This window comes from Lepidochelys kempii, chromosome 5 (assembly GCF_965140285.1).
Source record: "Lepidochelys kempii isolate rLepKem1 chromosome 5, rLepKem1.hap1, whole genome shotgun sequence".
NCBI lineage: Eukaryota > Metazoa > Chordata > Testudines > Cheloniidae > Lepidochelys > Lepidochelys kempii.
The window spans coordinates 62,705,402-62,723,737 of NC_136384.1; the positions used below are offsets into that span (position 1 = coordinate 62,705,402).

At 38.6% G+C, this 18,336-nt stretch overlaps 1 protein-coding gene across 2 annotated transcripts in view; it reads right to left on the bottom strand.

The window, feature by feature from the left end:
* Positions 1 to 18,336, bottom strand: part of RIOK2 (RIO kinase 2) — a 38,695-nt gene that overhangs the window by 10,653 nt on the left and 9,706 nt on the right. Inside the window, exons 5-8 of one of the 2 annotated variants that reach the window (XM_073344574.2) lie at positions 8,136 to 8,224; positions 6,351 to 6,542; positions 5,663 to 5,755; positions 1,125 to 1,661 (exon numbers count right to left, since the gene is read on the bottom strand). In XM_073344574.2, coding sequence (XP_073200675.2) covers positions 1,125 to 1,661; positions 5,663 to 5,755; positions 6,351 to 6,542; positions 8,136 to 8,224 — 911 coding nt within the window. The remainder of the gene's footprint in view (positions 1 to 1,124; positions 1,662 to 5,662; positions 5,756 to 6,350; positions 6,543 to 8,135; positions 8,225 to 18,336) is intronic. The other variant, XM_073344575.2, reaches the window with a different exon arrangement.

Sequence of the window (18,336 nt, forward strand, 5' to 3'; positions counted from 1 at the left end):
AATGCCAGAAATGTTCTAAAATACTAAAAGTGACAGTGATATTTTATATTTATGCTCAGTCAATGACCTCCATTTCAAATTTGTTTAGTTTACATGTAAACAAACAAGCCAAATAAAAACCAAACCCAAAACAAGCAGGCTTGCTTCTTGTATCACTGTATTGGGTTTACAATGCCAACAGTACTAAAAACTTGTCTGTCAGCAAAGTAAACTAATACGGCATGTAGCAGAACGACGTTTTCACTACAATGCTACTTTCATTCCGTATGTGCCAAAGAAAAAACCCTAACAAACCATGATGGCAACATTTCCTAGCTTAAAAAGTGACATATGCAATATCTATTTCTAATTCCCTCGCTAGTAATGCGCACTACATAAGTTAATTAGGTTGTCCTTATGCCTATGGCATGCTGTCCAGACAACAAATCATTTCATTCAAAACTGACTGGGTGGGCTGTGGACGGGGAGAGGAAATGGGGCTACTGCTTGGTGTACTTATTCTATTACATGCACCTGTCCGCCCATCTTTTTTTTTGCTGGTATAGAGCCCGTGCATCAAAGGCCTAGGATAGAGGTAATTTTGATCTCTAAACTGGACAGGCAAGGAACTGAAAGCCAGAACAACAAATAGCTAAGTTATTATGATTGGATCTCAGGGGATTTGTGCTCCTCAGCTAACTAGAATAATTTCACTTCAAGAAACAGTGTTTAAATTACAAACTTCACCATAAAAGTTATTGTGGAGTAGTATTTTAACACAAAACCCTTTTTCATTGGTATAAACAGTTTAAATATTTATCCAATAGAAAAGTGTACACTAGCTATAGAAGGTAAGTGGAACTAACTCAGACACCCAAGTCTAGTTATTACATTTTGTACCCTGGAACAAGACAACTGATCTGTCACACTAGAAAACATATAAACGTAATACTAATCAATAGGTTACCTAGCATCTGGTCAAAAGGAAAGTAGCATATGTTCACTCTACGATTAGAAATATATTTTCAATTTAAGCATGGGTGGCTGAACAGCAGTGCATGCTGAACTACCTGAAAGAGGTTCATTTACTGAAAAGAAGAAAAAATAAATGGAAGCCTTCCAAAACAGTCATTATGAATCTATACCTGAAAGGCCTGAATTCTCGGTTTAATGTTGACAAGTCAACCAGATCAGGGCATTCATCTTCATACTCTTTGTCAGCAGGGTCTTCTCCTTGACCTATATGATCTTCAATTTTGGTGGTATTTTCAGTTCTCTTTTCATCCTCAGAAAAATCAATTGCAGAACTCTCTGCATTATTACTGGCTTTCCCTACAATAATTTGCCCTTCAACTTTTTCTAGACCATGGCTGAACTCAGTCATATCTGAACTTTGTTCTTTTTTACTACTGTCAGTAATATCAACTTCTTTACTGCTATTCCTCAAAACTTTAGAGGATTTGCTTTCAGTGTCATCTTCCAATTCATCTGTCAAATTTATTTTGTTTTCTTCAGCTGCAGTATACAAATTTACTTTCCCATCAAAATCGTCTACAAGTTGTGTAAACACTGTTTTATAATCCTCCTCATCAGGACCTGCTGGGTAAAGCAGTTCATCATTCTCCTGCATTTCTTTTGTGTAGCCACTTGCTGCAATCTCTACATCAAGAGAGCACTCTCTCCTAGAGAAAATAAGAAGATTGAAGCATAAATAAATTGTTTCCCCTCAACATATTAAATCAATTTGGTAGTCATTTCTTAAAAAAAAAAAATTATTAAAGTGCATTATCATTAAACTGCCAGTGTTAAAGGACTAACAAAGGACTACACATGCTGAGTAGAACCTTATATAAGACAGTCTCATTGAACTTAATATGAGTACAATTAACAGAATATGGCTGATAAAAGTACAATGCCATTTGTATAAGAAGTTACCACATGCTCAGATGATTTCAGCATTTACAGCTATATGATTGAACAATGTCCGTACACATCTACTGAAGTGTAATTATGATTTAACGTTGACTTAAGTGTATTACACTACATTACATAAATCTAGTAGCACTCTAATTTTGCACTTATTGAAAGTTATATATTTTGGTTAAAGTGTGGTTCCCTTTAGAAAAGGGACTGAAAACAGTCTGGTAGGGTTTATTATTTTGATATCTCCCAGATCAAATGTACTCATAAGGGTTTTGTTTTGTCTTTCTAAAAAGGACATGAAACTTGAAAAAGCAAATTTCCATTTGAAAACTTTGGAACTTAGAAAACAACTCTGCCTTGCCAATCAGCAGCAGTACAGAGACCACCAGCTCACACTCATAGCTCTGTTCTTCTAACTGGAATAAAAATATACTTTGAAGTAAACAGATATGACTGAGTATAGGCAATGAGCTGAAATGTTGAACAACAGGTGTCATTTTTATACAGTTTTTCAGAATAGAACTTTCTTTCAGTGGTTTTCATTATCTGAGGCCTGAAAAACTTGTTCTTTAGAAAAGTAGTGACCATGATTTACTAACTTTCTTGAAAAACCTCCATTCCAAATGAATCCACATAAAGGAATGCCCCACAAGTGCAATAATTAGGTTGAGGGGTGAGAAAAATACTGGTCTGTATTATTAAAAAGAAAAGGAGTACTTGTGGCACCTTAGAGACTAACCCATTTATTTGAGCATAAGCTTTTGTGAGCTACAGCTCACTTCATCGGATGCATACTGTGGAAACTGCAGAAGACATTATATACACAGAGACCATGAAACAATACCTCCTCCCACCCCACTCTCCTGCTGGTAATAGCTTAGCTTATCTAAACTGATCACTCTCCTTACAATATGTATGATAATCAAGTTGGGCCATTTCCAGCACAAATCCAGGTTCTCTCACCCCCCCCCCCCCAACACACACACACAAACTCACTCTCCTGCTGGCAATAGCTCATCCAAACTGACCACTCTCCTTACAAAGTGTATGATAATCAAGGTGGGCCATTTCCAGCATAAATCCAAGTTTAACCTGAACGTCTGGGGGTTTGGGGGGGGAAGGAGAGGTAGAAAAAAACAAGGGGAAATAGGCTACCTTGCATAATGACTTAGCCACTCCCAGTCTCTATTTAAGCCTAAATTAATAGTATCCAATTTGCAAATGAATTCCAATTCAGCAGTTTCTTGCTGGAGTCTGGATTTGAAGTTTTTTTGTTGTAAGATAGCGACCTTCATGTCTGTAATTGCGTGACCAGAGAGATTGAAGTGTTCTCCGACTGGTTTATGTTGTAATTCTTGACATCTGATTTGTGTCCATTTATTCTTTTACGTAGAGACTGTCCAGTCTGACCAATGTACATGGCAGAGGGACATTGCTGGCACATGATGGCATATATCACATTGGTGGATGTGCAGGTGAACGAGCCTCTGATAGTGTGGCTGATGTTATTAGGCCCTGTGATGATGTCCCCTGAATAGATATGTGGGCACAATTGGCAACGGGCTTTGTTGCAAGGATAAGTTCCTGGGTTAGTGGTTCTGTTGTGTGGTATGTGGTTGTTGGTGAGTATTTGCTTCAGATTGGGGGGCTGTCTGTAGGCAAGGACTGGCCTGTCTCCCAAGATTTGTGAGACTGTTGGGTCATCCATCAGGGTAGGTTGTAGATCCTTAATAATGCGTTGGAGGGGTTTTAGTTGGGGGCTGAAGGTGACGGCTAGTGGCGTTCTGTTATTTTCTTTGTTAGGCCTGTCCTGTAGTAGGTGACTTCTGGGAACTCTTCTGGCTCTATCAATCTGTTTCTTCACTTACGCAGGTGGGTATTGTAGTTGTAAGAATGCTTGATAGAGATCTTGCAGGTGTTTGTCTCTGTCTGAGGGGTTGGAGCAAATGCGGTTGTATCGCAGAGCTTGGCTGTAGACGATGGATCGTGTGGTGTGGTCAGGGTGAAAGCTGGAGGCATGTAGGTAGGAATAGCGGTCAGTAGGTTTCCGGTATAGGGTGGTGTTTATGTGACCATTGTTTATTAGCACTGTAGTGTCCAGGAAGTGGATCTCTTGTGTGAACTGGACCAGGCTGAGGTTGATGGTGGGATGGAAATTGTGGAAATCATGGTGGAATTCCTCAAGGGCTTCTTTTCCATGGGTCCAGATGATGAAGATGTCATCAATATAGCGCAAGTAGAGTAGGGGCATTAGGGGACGAGAGCTGAGGAAGCGTTGTTCTAAATCAGCCATAAAAATGTTGGCATACTGTGGGGCCATGCGGGTACCCATAGCTGTGCCGCTGATCTGAAGGTATACATCGTCCCCAAATGTAAAATAGTTATGAGTAAGGACAAAGTCACAAAGTTCAGCCACCAGGTTAGCCGTGACATTATCGGTGATAGTGTTCTTGACGGCTTGTAGTCCATCTTTGTGTGGAATGTTGGTGTAGAGGGCTTCTACATCCATAGTGGCCAGCCACACTATCAGAGGCTCGTTCACCTGCACATCCACCAATGTGATATATGCCATCATGTGCCAGCAATGCCCCTCTGCCATGTACATTGGTCAAACTGGACAGTCTCTACGTAAAAGAATAAATGGACACAAATCAGATGTCAAGAATTATAACTTTCATAAACCAGTCAGAGAACACTTCAATCTCTCTGGTCACGCACTTACAGACATGAAGGTCGCTATCTTACAACAAAAAAACTTCAAATCCAGACTCCAGCAAGAAACTGCTGAATTGGAATTCATTTGCAAATTGGATACTATTAATTTAGGCTTAAATAGAGACTGGGAGTGGCTAAGTCATTATGCAAGGTAGCCTATTTCCCCTTGTTTTTTCCTACCCCCCATTATGCAAGGTAGCCTATTTCCCCTTGTTTTTTCCTATCGTGCACATTGTGGGGAGAGTGGTCGCTTTGGATAGGCTATTACCAGCAGGAGAGTGGGGTGGGAGGAGGTATTGTTTCATGGTCTCTGTGTATATAATGTCTTCTGCAGTTTCCACAGTATGCATCCGATGAAGTGAGCTGTAGCTCACAAAAGCTTATGCTCAAATAAATTGGTTAGTCTCTAAGGTGCCACAAGTACTACTTTTCTTTTTGCGAATACAGACTAACACGGCAGTTACTCTGAAACCTGTTCTGTATTATTGTGGCATCTCAGTGATGTGTCTTGGAGCACCATTTGTATCAGGTCTTGGAAAAGCCCTCTTCCCAGCTACAAGAACATAGAATCATAGAATATCAGGGTCGGAAGGGACCTCAGGAGGTCATCTAGTCCAACCCCCTGTTCAAAGCAGGACCAATCCCCAATTAAATCATCCCAGCCAGGGCTTTGTCAAGCCTGACCTTAAAAACTTCTAAGGAAGGAGATTACTGGTTTCCTGATAGTAATAAAATGTAAAATGGGGGTGAAGTTCCAGGATGTTCCCTACACCGATTTTGGTTGGACTGAGCAACGACATTTCTGATATTAAGAATAAAGACAATCTTGTATTAAAATGAAAAGGAAAAACAAGAGACAGATGCAAGGCTGTCCCCCCAGTTCTCCAGCAAAACACTTCATGGAGCTCACTAATTGAACAGCGTACAACTGAAAACCAGTTGTGAACATTTTGGCCAATGTTCTCATAGTATAAAACTGGTAGAGAGAGCATCCTGTCATCTTTACTGATCAATATAGGACCCCTCATCAAGTTACATTTCTCACCTGATATCCTGGAAGGTTGGGAAAAGTTCACTTTCATAGCTGAAACGCTTCTTAAAAAAGTCTCTAATACATTTAACATCTCTGTCAAAATACCTGGAAAAATAAAGGATTGTTTTGCACAGAATTAAAGTTGAGACCTACAAGCATTTTGGTACACTTCTAAACATCTCAAGTTCTACTTCATATTTGTCACTATCATAGCTTCAATAGCTTCTGAGTATTAATCCTTCCACGTAAGTACATCTTAAATTTCTTCTGAATTTTAGAAAATGATGTATTCTTCCTGCTTTGTCAAACTTCATTTTCTATTAGCCAGATTTGTTCTGGAAAGGAAATCCCTGTTGTCTTTTTTTCCCCCACTTTACTAAACAGTGATTAAGCTACCAGATAGCTGAAAAGAGAAAACTCAAAGACACAAAAATGAACCATACAGTATCAACTGAAGTTTGACCTGGCTTCCTAAGAATCTCTACAAGAGCCAATCATGTATGCACTCTAAATCTTGACATTTATGTCCATGGATAAATAAAACTGAGTATATTTTTGTGGCATTATTTCTTGTACAAGATGACACTGCTAGAAGACAGTTAAGAATGGACACATAAGAATGAATAATCAGTGCTAGTAAATTACAATAATTTCAAATGGCCAAACTGATTTTGAAAATGCTATAAGACTGAATATGTACCATTCAGCATTTGGATGAGATGTTGACACCATCTGTGGGAAATCAATCATGGTAACCTGGTCCTCACTGTCCAATAAGAGATTGAATTCATTGAAATCTCCATGAATCAAACCATGATTGGCAAGTTTTACAATTAGTTCCATTAACTCACTGTACACAGATGCAGGATCTTCTATTTGATGCACTTGGCACCTAAAAACATTAAAAAAAAATCTAAACTATTAAGGGTATAAGAAAATGAAAAGTGAAAGCAAAAACCACAACTCCATTACAAAATAAACCCCACCCGTCTCCACATTTGGCACTGCTGTTTGGCCGACTTTTTATGAAACCCAAGAATAACTGATTATGAAAAATAAACTATTTTCTTCATCCTTTATGGTATTTTCTCCAGAGCAGAATTGCAAAATAATGATGGAGAAGTGTGGTGAAGCTTGTAGTGCTGCTGTCCATGCCTTACCTGTTGTGGAATTAAAGATAAAACTTCCACCTGTAGCACCTCTCACTGCACTAAATTCACTTCATAAATGTGAGTGGCGGGGAAGTGCTGAAAATTTGAAAGGAATTTTCTTTTCATTACTGTTCAATTAAGTTTAATCAAAAAGGAATCAAAACCAAAATTTAACAGCTCACTTCAGATGCCTACCTTATGTTAGAATGTGACCTGTTTTTTCTAAAACTGAAGTTTATTTTCTTTCGATACTAGGATAAGTATAAAAGTCGTATTGGACTATATGCACTACCAAATTGGCCTTAAGCGTTTAGCTGTGCAAACAAATCAAATCAGCTTTTCAAATATAAACTTTAAAAATATTTTAATGTTTTAAAAATCATTGTGTCAGATAATGCAAAATGACTTAATAATTAGACACAACATGACCTCTCCTGACTGAAGATTACCTGCTTCCAGCACTATTGCTGAAACACAAAAATCTGGACATAAAAAAGAAAAGATTTCTTTCTGAAATTGAAAGTGGGGAGCAGTTTCTCAAGAGTTAATTACAAGAACAAGGGAGCATGAACTGAAGCCTAGGGAAGACCATACAGTAACATGAACGACACTTTTCACAGAGTGCAGTTGTCACAGACAATAAGCTGCCCCATTGCAGTCTTTGGTGACCTGCATAAACAAACTGTTTGAAGAAAAAAAAAAAAAATCTCATCAGGTGTAACTGGTAAAACAAGAAGAAATGACCCTAAAGAGACTTCATGGTCATCAGCCATTCTATAGTGTCCAGTATCAAATTGACATGCAGTTTCAGTGGGACTCACTACAATACTTAAAGCAAAGAAAGTTGGATGATGAGAAATACTTCTTGCTTTGTATAAAATTTTGCACTTCTCAATCTCTTCATCTGGGTAGTGGCATTACTTGTGATACTTGCCAACACTGTTTGAGGTTTTTAAACATGTTCCTTTATCCAGTAAAAAGGAATTAAAGCAGATTGGTAACAGTACATTTATTTGTATGGGGAAGAAAGAAAGGAAGGGAGCATAACTGGAATTCCATTCCCAATTAACCTGAATTCCAAGGGTAATCGGTCACTATAGTCAGGCTGGGCTTCAGAGCATCAATTGACTCCATGAAGAATTGTGGACAACTATTAGCCCCTATCTGACTAAAAAAGCAGTCATTGTCTTCTGCATAACTATTCAGCTATCATTCTTACCTACACTACTGAATCAGAGTGCCTCTGAGCAAGTACCTCAGTTAAGATTTCCAAAATCATACCAGCTTCATTCAATTTGTCTTAAATGGGAGTTTGTGTTTCAAATAATACTTACAGAGGGTAACCACTAATAAGTTCCATAACTACTGCATGTCTATTGTAGTCAAATGGTTTTGGAACGGGAAACTTTCGATCATGCAAAGCCTGGAAAGAGACAATGTGTTGGAAGCTTAGTGCTACTGGATACCAAGGCAAACAAGCAAGTTCTCATATATTATTAAATCGTATATATTATTAAATTGTAAACTCTTAGTGGCAGGGCATATGTATTCTTATTGATGTACAGCATCTAGCACATTTTGAGCAGCACCACAATACAACTTATAATAAAAATATGAATGTGTCCCATAAACTAGACAAATATTTAGACATATTAAGTAGTGAGTAAAAAGATTTATAGATCATAACGCCACAAGGGACCATTGTGATCATCTAGTTTGACCTCCTGTATAAACACAGGCCATAGGACTTCCTTGACTTAATTCCTGTTTGAACTAGGGCATCTGTTTCAGAAAATGTACATTCTTGATTTTAAAACTTCCAGTGAAGGAAAATCCACCAAAACCCTTGGTGAATTATTGCAATGGATAATTATTCTCATGATTAAAAATTTGTGCATTATTTCCGGTCTGAATTTGTCTAGCTTCAACTTCCAGCCATTGGATCATGTTATACCTTTCTCTGCTAGACTGAAGAGCCCACAATCAAATATTTGTTCCCTATCTAGATACTGATAGGCTGTAATCAAGTCATCCCTTAACCTTCTCTTTGTTAAGCTAAATATACTGAGCTCTTTGAGTCCATCACTATAAGACATTCTTTCTAATCCTTTAATTGTTCTTATGGCTTTTCTCTGAGCCCTCCTCCAATTTCTCAATGTTCTTCTTGAAGCAATTAATCACACTGTTAAACAATAATAGAATACTATTTAAATGTGTTTTCTACATTTTCAAATATACTGATTTCAGTTATAACAGAATACAAAGTGTACAGTGCACACTTTATTTTGGATAACAAATATTTGTACTGTAAAAAAAAGAAATAGTGTTTTTCAGTTCACCTAATACAAGTACTGTAGTGCAATCTCTTTATCATGAAAGTTGAACTTACAATGTAGAATTATGTACAAAAACCCCCTGCATTCAAAAATAAAACAATGTACAACTTTAGAGCCTACAAGTCCAATCAGTCCTACTACTTGTCATGGCAGAATAGGGGTAAAACAGAGCAGGAGACGTACAAGTCTTCCCCAGGGAGTTCAGTCACAAATTTAACTAACATTTTTTTTAAATGCACGTCATCAGCATGGAAGCATGTCCTCTGGAATGATAGCCGAAGCATGAAGAGGCATATGAATCTTTAGTGCATCTGGCACGTAAACATCTTGCGACACCAGCTACAACAGTACCATGTGAATGCCTGTTCTCACTTTCAGGTGACAAACTTAAGAAGTGGGCAGCGTGATCTCCCGTAAATGTAAATAAATCCGTTTCTCTTAGTGATTGGCTGAACAAGAAGTAGGACTGATTTGACTTGTAGGCTCTGAAGTTTTACCTTGTTTTGTTTTTGAGTGCAGTTATGTAACAAAAAAAATACATTTATAAGTTGCACTTTCATGATAGAGAGATTGCACTCCAGTACTTGCATGAAGTAAACTGAAAAATACTATTGCTTTTGTTTATCATTTTTACAGTGCAAATATTTGAATAAAAATAATATAAAGTGAGCACTATACACTTTGTATTCTGTGTTGTAATTGAATTAGATATATTTGAAAATGTAGAAAAACATCCAAAAATATTTAATAAATTTCAATTGGTATTCTATTGTTTAACAATGCGATAAATCGCAATAAATTTTTTAAATCGCAATTAATTTTTTTGAGTTAATCACGTGAGTTAACTGCGATTAATCGACAGCCCTATTCTTGAATTGTTAACAGAACTGGATACAGTATTCCAGCAGCGAGTGCATCATTCCCAAATACAGAGGTAATATAGTCTCCCTACTTCTACTCAATATTCCCAGGATTAAATTAGCCCTTTTGGCCACAGTATTGCACCCAGAGTTCACGTTCAGCTGATTATTCACTATGATCCCAAAGCCCCCTCAGTATATATATAAAAATAAACAAAACATAAAAATAAATTGGTATTTAGCCATATTGAAGCACATATTGTTTGCTTGGACCTAATTTACCAAGTGATCCAGATCACTCTGCATCAGTGACCTTTTCTTTACATTATTTTTCACTCCCGCAATCTTTGTGTCATCTGAAAACTTCATCAGTGATGATTTTGTTTTATCCCAGATCATTGATAAAAATGTCAAATAGCATAAAACCAAAAGATACATGATAGTAGAATTTTCATTATAAAGACCAGAGACTGGGATAGTGCTGTATGATGAATGAAATGGCAAAGTTCAGTTTCCAGATCTGAAATTCTATACATGTACTACCTCCTTATTTATAGTTCCACTGTCCTGGGACTGGAGAAAACTGGAGATGTAACAAGGAGAACAGAACGGAATCAGATCTGGTTTGGTGGCCCAGACAAACAGCAGCAGATAACTGGGGGATGCTGGGTCAAGAACTAAACAAACACCCCATTTTAAGTTTTTGCCAATTCTACTCTGTCTGGCTAATCTAATTCTTTCTGCATTTCCATAAACACAAAAGTTCACTGTCCTGAATAATTAAGCTTCATCGTAACCACATTATAGACAAATGGGGGAAGATCATAACAACTATAGCACTACTGTTAGCCTTTTTAGATGCAAACTCAATAGATGCACATAACGCCATCACAAGTTCATTTTCTATCCCTATATATTCTGTTGCCTACAACGGATTTCACAACCAATGAGATTTCACTACCACATAGTTCACAGTAATATCAAAATGAATAATTTAAGATGGATTTATTTTTAAATCTCCGTATTTCTTCCTGTTCTGGGCACAAACTGAAACCTCTGCAGACTTTCCCCTAGTGCATCCTAAATGCCTATGTGTATGGGGAACGGGGGGCAGTGAGCAGGGAGGTACATGGGAGGAAAGGGAAACCAACAAGAGATCTAGGTTTGGGGTTTTGGGTTAAATTAGGAAAATGGAAATTTCAGAGAAGAAAAACAAAAGAAAAGCAAAATCTTTAGGGAATCTAATGCCAAATTCTATCTATATTTCTGTGAATATTTACTGCTGTGGGAATTATGAATTCTGCACATGTGCAGAATTCATATGTCCCACAGAATTTTGTTTTTTCCCCATAGAAAATATATTCTGCCCAAGAAGTGCTGCAGTTCTGCCTTTCACCCACCAGAAGCCACTCTGGCACCAGAACAGCCAACAGCATGAATGTAGCAGGCTGTTCTGGTGGGCAAAAGGCAAAACTGCAGCACTACTGAGGGAGAATGTATTTTCTGTGGGGAAAAAAAACTGTGCGCATGCAGTGGCACAGAATTCCTACAGGAGTAGAAGTTTAACACAGCACCTGGCCTGTGGAGCTAAGTTAGGACAGAGTGGGGCACACAGGGCTGCTGGGTGGTCACAGACTAGGGCTGAAAATGGCTAAGGGGAGGGGGAGGAGAAGAGGGGAAACAGACTGGGGCATGGGCTGAGGAGTAGTGGGGTGACAGTATTGAGCCAGGGGCTGAATGGGAATGGGCGTACATGAGGATGGGGGAGGAGGCTGCAAGGATCCATCAGGATGAGGGGTGCAGGAACAGGAGTAGATGTGCCTGACTGAATGGGAGAGGCTCCCCAACTCCCTAACAATCCTGTCCCCTGCCCTCCCCCCCAAAAAAATAAAACCTGTTCCATACTTCTCCCACCCACACAACCACCCTCCCAGCTCAGTCCAAGCTCCTTCCATCTCCCTCAGCTCCTCTACTGACACTCCCAACTCTTTGCACTGCTTCTGCCGGGTGCAGAAAATATAGTTCTGTATTGTAGTTTAAATGAATTATTCAAAGTTCTGTATTAATATGCCTAGTAAGGAATTTGTAAAAAAAAAAAAAAAATTACCAGAATCTTTTTTTTGGTCTGTATTGTTACAGACATACCTGCTGACAGATATTTTGAAATAAATACCCAAAACTGGCATGATTAAATTGTATTATTTTGACAAATAAAATATGCAAATTTTTACAGAATTTTTAAAATTCTTGTGCTCTGAATTTTTAATTTTTTGGCACAGAATTCCCCCAGTAGAAGAACATGGAGAGTCACCATCCTGCAGGATTACATTTAGTGTTAAATAATTTTATCAAAAATGTCAGATTAAAATTATTAAAACCAATATCTGCATAGTATAAAAGTCCACCGTACTTCATAAACAGAAGTGTGGAAACAAGCCCTTGGGGACTACAGTTTGACAAATACTTGGACCATTTTTTTGGCCATTTTTTAGCCCTGAAGTCCGGGTCAGCAATGGCAATTACCTTAATTTGAATGAACTCCAGCCAGAACAGAGAATGAATGGGCTATACATCTAGATGAAACACATGCTATGATGAAAAAACTGAGTAAACTAATAGTTACTAGAAACACAGGACTCCACATTTCTAAAGATCATAATTAAGAGCAATGGAAATCCAGGCACACACAATGTATGACAGAGTATTCGAAAAGATTTTAACGTTCCCAGCACTTCACGCAGAATTTTAAATAAATCTGCCCTTTCAAGTCCTCAATCCTACAAATACCTGTGTAATCATGCTCAACATGATTAACTTTATGCACTGAGTACTGGCACTGGTCCCACCCCATAGAGCAGTGTTTCTCAAAGCGTGGTCCAAACAGCACACAGCTGCAGCCCATGAGACATCTTCAGGGCCATACAGGTAGGCCATACACTGTGTGGGTACAACCCACATGTCACAGAGAGCTACATATGTGACATACAATGAAAAATAGGTTGAGAACCACTGGTACAGAGTTAAGTACCTACATAAGTCTTTGCAGGACCCAGGCATAAGCATGAACCAACGCTTTGCAAGAGTTCTAAAATATTCTAACCACCCCCTTTCATCTCATTGGAGTGTTACCGCTGAAACGAATACCAACAATCTAGTTTGTTAGCTATTTCACACTGTTGATTGTTTTAGCAAAATTATCCAGAAAGTGCAATTATCCCGTGTGGGCAGGTTCACCTGAAAGAACATTCCAAAGAATAATTTTGCAAGTTTTACAGATGCATATAAATTTGATTTATTTTTGTTTAGCCTTGACACACAGGGAGAGGAAGACAGATTAGTGTGCAAGTATGAAGATCTCTGAAGGTGGCTAGAAGGAAAATAAAAGCTCTCAGACACATGAAGGAGAATTTAAAAGGATAAAGGAAGATTTTCATTGGCTAAAAAAACTATCAATTTCATGTAAACATTTAATAAAGAAAAAATGTGTGCTTTGACTGAATTTGCCTTAAAAATAATTACTTCCCCAAAAGTTTCTGTAGTATTTGGCGAAAAAAAGTAGACTATAGTCCTCTAGATTTCTAGTTACACTATTAATGATCTCTATATATTTAAGCAACTGTATAGCTTAAGGCCTTGTCTACACTGCCACTTTACAGCTCTGCAACTTTCTTACCCAGGGGGTGTGAAAAAACATCTTCCTGAGCGCTGCAAGTTTCAGCGCTGTAAAGTGGCAGCATAGCTGGTAGCCATGCTCCCCTCGTGGGGGTTTGTTTATTTATTTATTTTTAAAAAACAGTGCTGTCCCAAAGCTGGTGCCGCAACTATACAGCCACATTAAAGCGCTGCCGCGGTAGCGTTTTAACATTGCTAGTGAACATATACCATTACTTACATTTAGTCAGAGTCTTAATTTTTACCTTTTTTATTATGTTAAAATATAGTGAGTCACACATTTCTCATTTATGAGATGATTATTCATTTTTTACTTATAATTTGTGTCAAGCTGTATTTGGATGGAAGTTTAAATTAAATTAAAAAGCACAAAAACTGCATTTTTAAAAATTAAATAAGAACAACTTAAGTGTGTCTGCTACAGAAGAAAAGTTTATCAAAACATGTTTTGGATTTAAAACTAACAGAAACAGAGGAACTATTATCTGTAGTTAGTGAATTGAACCTATTATTTCTGGTCACTATGGCACAGATCCTCAAAGGTATTTATGTGTCTGGCTCCCATTGATTTCAAGATTTTAGAACTAGTAGATCTCATCCTCTCACACTTGCTTTGTTTTTCCAATCTATGAATAAAAACTAGGCTTTCCAGCTGATTTCTTAACTTTGGATGAATTAGTCATTAAACTGAATCAGTTTAATAAACGGAAATGAAGAAAATATTCTCTCTGCAGCACAGGCTACTTCTCTCAAATGCTGGATTAGTATTTCAACAAACTCTGGTCCAGATTCTCAGCCAGTGATTACCAGCAGGTTAGTAGATTCTTTAAAACTTCAGCCAACAAACAGGTACTGCTTCATACTATTTTTGTATTTAAACGATTTTAATAGATTAGATAGATTAATAAATTTAAGCCTCAACATAATTTGTCAATTTCAAATAAACCTGTATTTAATTTCAATAAAAAGAATCCAATTTAAATTAAAAACCCATATATTTTGATTTTTTTAAATCTATTTTTACCCATCCTAGATCATTCATAATATTCTACTTCAAGTTACTGAAGCACTTTTTTCTTTTTAAATGGAATCAAGTGCAATACTTGATAAATAAACAACACTTTAAATAATAAAAAGAAAAGGAGGACTTGAGCACCTTAGAGACTAACAAATTTATTTGAGCATAAGCTTTCGTGAGCTACAGCTCACTTCATCAGATGCAATTAGTGGAAAATGAAAGCACTGAATGCATCTGATGAAGTGAGCTGTAGCTCACAAAAGCTTATGCTCAAATAAATGTTAGTCTCTAAGGTGCCACAAGTCCTCCTTTTCTTTTTGCAGATACAGACTAACACGACTGCTACTCTGAAACCTTAAAAATTTGAGTTTTGACTTTCTGAAATTAAGTGCATCAAAGCCCTCCAAACCAGATTATAACTACAAATGTATCTAATTTGGAGGAAATTTACTAATTCAATTTATCTTCTGGGTGCTTACAGCACCCACAAAGCATTTATCTAAAAGTCTGTAATGTAATGTTGCTGAACAGCTGCACAGAAAAAAAAAATCCTGGTAGTTAATCAGTTAAGTTTTGGAATTTATCTGTATTTTTTAAAACATTTGACAAAAATACGGAATTCAGAATAAACAGAAATATACGTTGGGTGACTGAAGTCCTGGTTACTCAATAGTGTATACTATTTCCTCTGAAGACACCAGTGCTTCAGTTGAGAATGAAAGAGTGCACCTATGGGAACAGCAACGACTGAAAATCCAGGCAAAAACAAAAAACTGGGTCAGAGTAGTTTCAGGTAGTATACCTGCCCAAGTGTCTGCCAATAACTGGGGATGTACAGTAATATTTTGTGTGTGGTATGGGTGTGTGTGTTTTTTGTTTTTTTTAAACAAACCTACACAAAGACTAAGCTGACTATGCGGAAGAAATTGTAAAACTGGCTACATACAAAATGCTGTCAAATACTCAAAAGTAAAAAGCCTGCTTTTGCGCCCCCCCCTACAAGCAATATCTTGTAAGGCCCCACATGTCTAGAACCCAGGTCTGCAGAACTCCCAGGCAGCTGACATCTCCAGGCTGCCACACAGCAGCAGCTGTAACCAACTGGCACGCCACTTCCCATGACCCACTGTGGATACAGACCATGGGAAGTTCCATCTCAAGGGTTAGAAAGACAGCAGACCCATGGCTTCTGATTGACTCCCTGTCCTATATAAACCCAAGGGGCATTCCAGAAAGTGTCCAGGAAACAGCGCGGATCTTCTGTAGCTACCACAACCATTCCAGCTCCTTGCTCTTCAATTCCTGCCTTGACCTCGGCTTGATTTAGACTTCAGACTCTGACCTTTGGTATTGACTGTGGCCTGGATCTGACTACAAACTCCATGGCTACTCTTACCTTCAGGTTTGCCCCTGCTCTGACCCTTGACCCTGACTGCCCATTTTGGAATCCTGACAATCTGAGGTGTTACTTGTAAAAACAGCAGTTAAAAAATTTCTGCAAGAAATGTGATTCAGCTCAGCTGAGTGACCAACAAACTCAGAGCACTGTTTCTTTTATCACAAACTGATTCATAAATCCAAGTAAAAATGCAGAGATCTGATTTTTAGAACTAACTTAAATGATTATATCTTTAAGCACTGCTGGACAAATTCCAATGTATTTTGAGAACATATTAAAATATACTGTTATTGCTGCATTCTTGCCTTCACATGCAGTTAAGTTTTATAACACAGAATTCTGTCATCTCACTAATCAAATTCCCCCTGTTGAGAGCCATACTGCTTACTATTCACATTGAAGAAACAATACACAAAAAAGAAATATAACTATATTATTCCTTCATTGGTTTTAAGGCCTACTTTCAAGTGACTAAGTGCTTTTCTTTCAATTAGACAAGAAAAAACATCACAATAATCAAATAAATCTGTCAGAGTACAGTACAAAGATTCTACTGTATATTCAATTTAATTCCAACAGTCATTTAATTCTAGAAAACTGCCCTCAACTATACACGGCAGCAACTCCAGGCAGAAGATATAACATTAATGGGATATTGCTACATTCAAATAGGAAATGAAAATAAAGGCAAGGGACTATATAAACAGAGACCAAATGAAACTGCAGAGTTGTACTGGGACTCAGCGGGGGTGTGTGTGTTCGGGAACTGGAATTGCCTAGCTGCTGGAGATGAAGATGAAGGCAAGTCCTGGGGGACTAACTTGAAGGGGAAAGGAGTCCTGGAGAGCTGGCTGTATTTCAAGGAATCCCTGTTGAGGTTACAGGGACAAACCATCCCAATGAGTCGAAAGAATAGTAAATATGGCAGGCGACCAGCTTGGCTTAATGGTGAAATCCTAGCGGATCTTAAACATAAAAAAGAAGCTTACAAGAAGTGGAAGGTTGGACATATGACCAGGGAAGAGTATAAAAATATTGCTCGGGCATGTAGGAATGTTATCAGGAGGGCCAAATCGCACCTGGAGCTGCAGCTAGCCAGAGATGTCAAGAGTAACAAGAAGGGTTTCTTCAGGTATGTTGGCAACAAGAAGAAAGCCAAGGAATGTGTGGGCCCCTTACTGAATGAGGGAGGCAACCTAGTGACAGAGGATGTGGAAAAAGCTAATGTACTCAATGCTTTTTTTGCCTCTGTTTTCACTAACAAGGTCAGCTCCCAGACTGCTGCGCTGGGCATCACAAAATGGGGAAGAGATGGCCAGCCCTCCGTGGAGATAGAGGTGGTTAGGGACTATTTAGAAAAGCTGGACGTGCACAAGTCCATGGGGCCGGACGAGTTGCATCCGAGAGTGCTGAAGGAATTGGCGGCTGTGATTGCAGAGCCATTGGCCATTATCTTTGAAAACTCGTGGCGAACCGGGGAAGTCCCGGATGACTGGAAAAAGGCTAATGTAGTGCCAATCTTTAAAAAAGGGAAGGAGGAGGATCCTGGGAACTACAGGCCAGTCAGCCTCACCTCAGTCCCTGGAAAAATCATGGAGCAGGTCCTCAGAGAATCAATCCTGAAGCACTTGCATGAGAGGAAAGTGATCAGGAACAGCCAGCATGGATTCACCAAGGGAAGGTCATGCCTGACTAATCTAATCGCCTTTTATGATGAGATTACTGGTTCTGTGGATGAAGGGAAAGCAGTGGATGTATTGTTTCTTGACTTTAGCAAAGCTTTTGACACGGTCTCCCATAGTATTCTTGTCAGCAAGTTAAGGAAGTATGGGCTGGATGAATGCACTATAAGGTGGGTAGAAAGCTGGCTAGATTGTCGGGCTCAACGGGTAGTGATCAATGGCTCCATGTCTAGTTGGCAGCCGGTATCAAGTGGAGTGCCCCAAGGGTCGGTCCTGGGGCCGGTTTTATTCAATATCTTCATAAATGATCTGGAGGATGGTGTGGATTGCACTCTCAGCAAATTTGCGGATGATACTAAACTGGGAGGAGTGGTAGATACGCTGGAGGGGAGGGATAGGATACAGAAGGACCTAGACAAATTGGAAGATTGGGCCAAAAGAAATCTGATGAGGTTCAATAAGGATAAGTGCAGGGTCCTGCACTTAGGACGGAAGAACCCAATGCACAGCTACAGACTAGGGACCGAATGGCTAGGCAGCAGTTCTGCGGAAAAGGACCTAGGGGTGA